Source organism: Ipomoea triloba, chromosome 15 (assembly GCF_003576645.1).
Source record: "Ipomoea triloba cultivar NCNSP0323 chromosome 15, ASM357664v1".
Taxonomy (NCBI): domain Eukaryota; kingdom Viridiplantae; phylum Streptophyta; class Magnoliopsida; order Solanales; family Convolvulaceae; genus Ipomoea; species Ipomoea triloba.
Genome location: NC_044930.1, coordinates 14,816,187 through 14,824,084, shown reverse-complemented (window position 1 = coordinate 14,824,084; position 7,898 = coordinate 14,816,187). Strand labels below are relative to the sequence as shown.

Genomic DNA, 7,898 nt, shown 5'->3' with positions numbered 1-7,898 from the left:
AGAAACTTGTAGCTATCCGAGGGTGTGTACTGCGTAAATCAGTGTTGTGATTCTAGTTGGTAAAGGACTACAAGGAGGTAAACTAGCCCCTAAGTTCATAATTGATTGACTCAAATTAGAAAAAAAAAAAAAAGTTGAATTTGAATTTGTAACCTTAGGGTTATAATTCTATATTAGCCTGTTTGGTTTGGGCTACTCCTGAAATTTTCATTTGTTACGTGTATGAATGAAAGTGTAGTTGAGCAAAGGAAAGTGCTCAAACTCAAGACACAAAAGAGGTTTCGTACAACCGCATAATGCATAAAGATGTTAGCTTTTCTTTTTTACTTTTAACAAGGCTCTTTTTTGTATTCACTCTTTTGCCTAATAAACAGATTCTTTATTCCTCTTTTAATAATTACATGTAACATAAGTGAACAAATCATACTAAAGCTAGATAAAGCATTATTAGATCTTATCCTGGGCCTGGGGGATTTCATTTCATAAGTTAAACGATTGCTACTTTTTAAAGTAACAAATGAAGCCAACGGTAATTTCTTTGTTTCTTTTTTCAAACTCAAATCATCTAAAGCCGCTAAAGGTAAAATATTTATCAAATAAAATGTGTGTTCAATTCATTAGGTAGACCCAAAAAATTGACGAAGTTAAAAGGCATGAATGTGCGAGTGCAAGCAAGCTTCAAGTCTTAAACCCATAACGTGACATTTGAGTTGTGGAATATATTGGGAATAGAATATCATTCTACGGAATAGATATATTCCACTATTCAGTTTGAAAGGATTATTCCCTTCCCAAGGCCCCGTTTGGTATTAGCTATTATTAGCCCATTTGGAATAGCTATTATTTACTATTCTAAAAGTACCATTAAAAATCCTTTCATATAAGCACATATATTTTTAGTCTTCTTTCAAGCTCCTATAATTAATTTGTCACTATTTACTAAAGTACAATAATATGTTTCTATGTTTTCCTTTTTTTGGAGTTTCATGTGTGTATATATATTTCTTCTCTTTTCTTTTCTTTTTTTTTTTTTTTCCAATTCCACAAGGTATATATTTATTTAATTTTATGTTGATTTTTTTCCTCCAAATTTTGTATATGTATATATGCATGTATATATGTATATATGTATGTGTGTTTATATATATATATGGAAGGGTTCAGGTGCGGATATAGCTCCTGTGTAGTTGTGCTAAGAACACCTTAAGTACCTTAAGCTAAGAACACAAATCACACGCCTAAAGTTTTTAAATGGTGCACCTTCAGTACACAAACTATGCATCTTAAGCATACAAACAAAGCACTTTAAGAACACAAATCATGCATCTAAAATTTTAAAATGGCGCACCCTAAGCATACAAATCACGCACCTAAAGCTTTAGGTTGACGCACCTTAAAGAAGAAAAACCACGCACCTAAGCAACCGCACAACCACACCGGAGAAGGCCAATCTCACAAGAACCCATATATATATATATATATATATATATATATATATATACACACACACACACATACATACATACACATGCACACGAACCGGAGAAATCTAGTTCGTGTACAATGTATTGTTTTATTTTTTGATCTCTTTTTATTTAGAATTGCTTTAGAAAAAAATTAATAATTTTATTATGTTTTTTTTAAAAGAAAATTATGGTGAGTGAGTATGTGTGTGTGTTTTATTTTGAATAAGAGTACTTTAGTTATTTAAATGATATTACTTTTCTATCCTCTTATCCAACCAAAAACAAGAATATGATCTCTCCTATAATTTTAAGTTTATTCCTAACGCAATAACGCACACAAACCAAATAGGAGAATAGTATCATATTCTATTCATTTTTTTTCATTTTTATTAAATTATGTTCTACTGCATTTATATGTATTTTTTGAATCAAACGTCACTTAAATATATACACAGAGGTATATACAAGTAAAAATGACAAGGTAGTACTACCATATTTGAGTTGTTAACAAAGGCTTGTACTTGGGAATTTCTCTCATGAGGCACATTTGATTTTGAGGGACTCATATTTTTTAGATGGATTCTTGTTTAATAGTTGCGTCAACTTTTTTTGTTTATTATAATTGTTCGGTTGAAACCAAACTACTTGTAAAGTTTTGGATACAGTACTAATTGAAGAGTTAACATTGTCCTGTATAATTTTATATCGCTCCGTTTTGAAAAGCAGGAAAATGACTTCTGAAAAATGAGTCATTTTTCACAAAACAGTTTCATTTTCAGTATTTGGATGTATTATGGAAAACTGTCTTTGTGTATTTGGTTCATTTTTTAGAAAATGGATAGAATTGTATAATTAAACATTGTAATTATTTTATTTAAAATATAAAAAATTATAATAATATTAAAATAATATTATTTATTAAAAAATAGAATTTGTAAAAAAAAAAAAAAAAAAAAAACGTAGCAAAGGTTTCCGGCGGTTTCCCCACCTCCTTGGTCCATGGTCATGGGTGATATGGTTTGGTTTTGGTCAAGAACATGCGAAACAGCCATTTTAGCGATTCTGGAAAATGACTTACGAAAAAAAATTCCGTTAGTCATTTTCCTGAAAAATGAACTGATTTTCCTTGGTCAACGGAAAACATTTTCCGTTGACCACATTTTCCAGACGTTGCCAAACACCAAAAACTCTGAAAACATTTTCCGGAAGCCATTTTACGGGATACCGAATGATATATGTCGGGATACAGAATGATACTTTAATAAATTCTGAAACATTAATTTAAAAATACAAATTAGGCATTGGATTATTTGCAAAATGCGCGTGTGGTAACTAGTTTTTCCTTATAAACCCTAAGCACAAAGACGGATTAGGTTCTTCATGGCAAATTATTCTATAGAACTGGGTCCACCTTGCACAATTTACATACTAATTGTTCATAATTACCTTTTAAAAATTTAGTGTGAGTAGGCATTCCTCAATAGATAAACTTAGGTGTCATTTTTGTAAGTGTGAATATGAAAGAGAAAATGGGAAGGGAGGAAAAAAAAAAAAGAAGAAAAAAAGTAAAACAAAATACAAAACAGGAAAAAAGTAATAAAAACTATCTATTTACGCGCCTAGGCAGGCGTGTGCAGTCGCCTGGCGCGCAAGAAGTGCACCTCACGCGAGTGAGGCGCATCTTCTTCCTCACAGTTGCTGGGCCCACCAAATCTGTCAAAATTCATTTTTGCAGGAGAAAAACATCACAAAAAAACTACCCTCCACAATTGTTAAAAACTCAACACCAAGTTTTTATTATTCCAAAAACTCACCAAAACACACTATTGGGGATGACCTTATGTATTTTGACTTAGAAACACAATCTACTTCACAATTCCATTACAAAAAATACACAATTCAATACCGTTTAGGACCTAGATCCACGTTGCAAGATAGACCATGATCTATGGTATAATAGCTTGTTTTTTCATAAAATGGGCTGACTAGATTTTTCATCTTTGCAAAAAAAAAAAAAAAATAAAGATATTTGCATTAACTAAAAGGTGAGGAACGAAAAAAGGGGAGTAAGAACTGCAAACACTGTAGCGTTCCGTCCCTTCCCAACTACAACACACAAACCCAAAACCAAAACAAAAACAATTCACATCTTTCTTGCCCCCTCTGCTCACCACAACCTTCGATTTCTTCTGGTACCTTCTCTTTCTATATATATATATTGTATATATGTGAATATTAATTTTTCTGTGATCATATTTGTTATACTTGAGCTTTATTTCAGGGATGTTTTGCTTCGGGATTCTTTTTTTTTTTTTTTTTTTTTTTTTTTTTTGGTGCATAAAAGTGTGTGAAATGATTTTTTCTCGACGACATTTCCTTTGGATATCCCAGAAGCTTATAAGACATGATTCTAGCAGTTAAAGGATGAACATGAATTTTTATGTTTAAATTTGAAGACCGCAGTGGAGCTTTTTTATACGATTGATGTGTAGAGTTAGTATTGTTTACGTATTTATGTATGATGCTTGGAATACTGACTTGAATATTTTAGTTCAAAGTTCAAATTAGGGTTTTAAATTTTCCCTTTTTATGAAACAAATACAATTTGTAGAGCATAGGGCTGAAAATTAAATGATGGAGCATAGGATTAATGAAGTTCTAGTTTTCCCCAAAAAAGATTTCTTTATGATGTGTTTTTGTAGATGATACTGGTTTGTCCATACAAAATCATGTTTATTTATGTATGTTTGAGTCTAGAAATCTTGCCATGTTATGGAGGTACAGATGTAAAATAACTCAGAAGGATGGTAAATTGAATGGACAAGATCAATATAATGCATTCTTCCGTCCTTTATGCGAATGGTTTTTGCATTTATGGATTCAATGGTTTTGATTGACCTATGAGATAAATTTTGTAATCTATGTAGTGCAGAATATCAATGAGTTACGAGGGGGTCAATTTTACATTTGTTCTTAATCAAGTTAGCTATTTGAATGATATTTAACTAATCTTTAAGAGTTCTTTATGTGGATGGTTCATTCATTTACTTTCTACAAGACTACAAGCTCTAATACCAATGCTTTAAATTTTCTGGGAGCACTACGTGAAAATAGTTATTGTAGGCATTGGTTTGCTTTATAGCTTGTAATGTGAAGCTTCTAAATTTTCTGTATGTTCCTAACTTTGCATCATAGAGTTGACTAGTTGAGTTGAATTGAACATATCTATTGTCATTTTCCCTTTCCTTAAATAGTGAACTTTATAATTTTATATCTGCACTCTCAGTTAATAGGTTGTGGGTGTGAAGTCAAAATGCTGGATTCGGCAGAGGATTTAGGCATAAAACATGAGAATAGTAAGAGTGAAAAAGAAGATAGTGAGTATGTGAGGCTGGTTATAACTGATGAAGCAAGCACAAGTGGAGCTGATCTTTTTCAACAACCAACAGAAACCAGGAAAGGGGACCTCAGGTGGTGGTCAAAGACAATAATGTGGTGTTCTATATGTATAATAATTATATTAATCTTCATAAAGTGGGGTGTCCCTTTTCTATTTGAGAAGGTATGCCATTTGTTCCAGCTATCCTGCGGCCTAGTGTAGTAGTGTAGTTATTTTGAATTTTCATGCGAAATTTATGTTGGTTTTAAGTAATAATTGTTGACTTATACTCTTACGGAGGTTGTGGGAGTATAACAGTGCTAACATAAAGCAATTTATATATAACATTGCTCATTATATGCACGCATGTCAATACATCTGTAGTAGTACATTAGCAAGGATATAAAAATTGGAGAACTCATACTGCAAATTGTTTATTTTGTAAGTTTAAATAGTCTATTGTATACAATAACTTGAAAATTCATGTTATTTCGAGGTACTTTGGTGGGTATCAACTTTTCTTAAAGGAGCCTCATCTCCATTTAGCTGCTTTCTTCTTTCTCTTCTCCAACTTAAAAGCACTGACCTCTGATCTTTGCATTTTCATGTAGGTGCTGATTCCAATCTTACAATGGGAAGCCACTGCGTTTGGTCGTCCTGTGCTTGCACTTGTACTTGTGGCTTCTTTGGCATTGTTCCCGGTTTTTCTAATTCCTTCTGGACCTTCCATGTGGCTAGCTGGAATGATCTTTGGATATGGTCTTGGTTTCGTTATCATCATGGTTGGAACAAGTATTGGGATGATCTTTCCATTCTTGGTTGGTTTGCTCTTCCGTGATCGAATTCACGTAAGATGCCATAAAAGCTTTCACCGGATACTTCCCTATAGATCTCTCTGTTTGATTGTTTTCCTATCATTGGTCATTGTATTCTATTTCTTATTTAGAAAGTTTTCAGTTTTTTTATAAAATCTTTTCTTCAGCAATGGTTAAAGAGATGGCCTGAGAAAGCTGCTATGATTAGATTGGCTGGAGAAGGGAGCTGGTTCCATCAGTTCCGAGTGGTTGCTTTGTTTCGGATTTCACCATTTCCATATACAATCTTCAATTATGCGGTAGTAGTTACAAACATGAGATTCTGGCCTTATTTCTTTGGATCAGTTGCAGGAATGATTCCTGAATCTTTTGTCTACATCTACAGGTAGTTGTCCCCCTTGTCCCTCCTCCTTTTGGTCTCTCTCTATAATCTACTGTATATATCTTTCTATTGAGTTAATGCCATCTGGGGTCCTCTGAGTATAGTGATTTTGTCACGTTTAGTCCTAAACTTTCAAGTTAACCACTCACGGTCCTTCAACTTTCAAATTTTAACCAGTCGTGGTCCTTCTTAAAGGACCACAATTGATTAAAACTTGAAAGTTGAAGGACAAGTTGGTTAAAATTTGAAAGTTGAAGGACCACGGGTGGTTAACTTGAAAGTTTAGGACTAAACGTGGCTCGGAGGACAACAAATGACATTAACTCTTTTCCTATCACTGAATTGCTGGTTTTACATGATTGGTACTAGTTTCCATGACCATGAGAATTATACTTCAAAACTTTCCTATGCCTACAGCTGCTTTATAAATAAGTTGGATTAATTTCTCAGTAAAATGGCATTATTTATAAAATATTTGACTGGATATTGAGTGTTTGCTTCATTTCATCTTGTGGACTTGTGGTGGTGGTGTGCAGTGGTCGGCTAATAAGGACATTTGCGGATGTAAAATATGGGAACCATCACTTGACCAAAGTGGAGATCATCTACAACATAATTTCATTCATTATTGCTATTATGATTATAGCTGTTTTTACAGCATATGCAAAGAGAACACTGAGTGAGCTTCAACAGGCAGAGAGAAATGGGGGGGAAAGCCCCACTACTTATAGCAATGCCAAACTCGAGATGGAACCACTCCCCCTCGAGAAACCTATGCATCGTAATTTGAGGTTGTGAAGGGAATTTTATTCTCAATGCTTTTGTAATTAGAATAGTGAAACATATATAATGAATACAGTTGAAGGTTAATGAGAGAGCTGAATTGTTGATGAGTTGGGTGGGGTTTGAGATATGGTAATGCTTTCAAATGGCTCTGTGATGGAGTGGGCAGATGTAGCAGGTTTTCCAGCCCAGTGTAGGAGTGTATTATGGAGCACATGATTAAACATCCCTTCTTTAAAGCTACTTCCCATCTGCATGTAACAAAATGAAGCTTCTTTGTTAGTTAGGCATTTCATTGTCAAGTAGATATTCTTTATTTTGCACCAATTACCTACCTGAGTAACCAACGCATATAAAGGGAACGTGCTGTAACTGCACAGAACTTGAACAACCGCCCTGCAATTATAAATTCATTCCAAAATTATTACTCCCTCTTTTTCATTTTACTGTTCCATTTACTATTCATTGGTTAAATCAACGTTTTCTTCATTGCTTATTTTCTTTAGTAATTTTTTATTATTTTTAAATTTAATTTTTTGTGTTTAGTAGTACTTTTAATATAGTTTCTAAATATATAAATTTTATATATTGATGCTAAATTTAATATTATGAAAAATTGGATTAAAAATAACTTCAGCCAAGTTTCGTTAAACGAACCAGACAACCAAAATGGGAGGTAGTATTTATTTATGACCACTGTTGTAAATATTGGCATAGGCGCTCTTAGGTTGAGGCAACCTGAGTTGGCTAACTAGGCAAATTATTGCATGGACCATGGTCCAAAAATAAAAAGTACATTATTTTTTGTACTGAAGGTACATTATTTTTGTACTGTAGGTACATTATTTGATAGTATATATCAAATAATGTACCTTCAGTACAAAAATAATGTACCCTAAAATAATATACCTACAGTACAAAAATAATGTACCTTCAGTACAAAATAATGTACTTTTTATTTTTAGTCCACACAGCTGTGTGAACCATGGTCCATGCAATAATGATTGGGCTAACTAGGTGCCCTAATTGGTCAACTCTGTTGAGTTTTTTTTTTTTTTTTTTTTTTTTTTTTT

General features: G+C 33.0%; 2 protein-coding genes across 3 annotated transcripts in view; one reads left to right on the top strand and one right to left on the bottom strand.

Moving 5' to 3' along the window:
- The first annotated feature begins 3,522 nt into the window (after nt 1-3,522).
- LOC116006930 (TVP38/TMEM64 family membrane protein slr0305-like) lies at nt 3,523-7,249 on the top strand. The gene is made up of 5 exons (XM_031247451.1): nt 3,523-3,658; nt 4,753-5,028; nt 5,457-5,693; nt 5,828-6,045; nt 6,579-7,249. Exons 2-5 carry the CDS (start codon nt 4,780-4,782, stop codon nt 6,838-6,840), a joined length of 966 nt encoding a protein of 321 aa, XP_031103311.1. The 5' UTR covers nt 3,523-3,658; nt 4,753-4,779; the 3' UTR covers nt 6,841-7,249.
- LOC116006928 (MLO-like protein 13) overlaps nt 6,649-7,898 on the bottom strand; it is a 15,995-nt gene continuing 14,745 nt past the window's right edge. For both annotated transcript variants that reach the window (XM_031247449.1, XM_031247450.1), the window contains 2 exons: nt 7,161-7,221; nt 6,649-7,076 (listed from right to left, as the gene is read on the bottom strand). In XM_031247449.1, the coding sequence (XP_031103309.1) occupies nt 6,909-7,076; nt 7,161-7,221 (229 nt within the window). In that variant the 3' untranslated portion in view covers nt 6,649-6,908. The remainder of the gene's footprint in view (nt 7,077-7,160; nt 7,222-7,898) is intronic.

Excerpts from the sequence above, each read along its gene's own strand:
- LOC116006930 (XM_031247451.1), top strand. The coding sequence starts at position 4,780 with ATGCTGGATTCGGCAGAGGATTTAGGCATAAAACATGAGAATAGTAAG. Across the intron at positions 5,694-5,827 it reads TCTTCCGTGATCGAATTCAC|CAATGGTTAAAGAGATGGCC; the intron begins GTAAGATGCCAT and ends TCTTTTCTTCAG. Across the intron at positions 6,046-6,578 it reads TCTTTTGTCTACATCTACAG|TGGTCGGCTAATAAGGACAT; the intron begins GTAGTTGTCCCC and ends GGTGGTGTGCAG.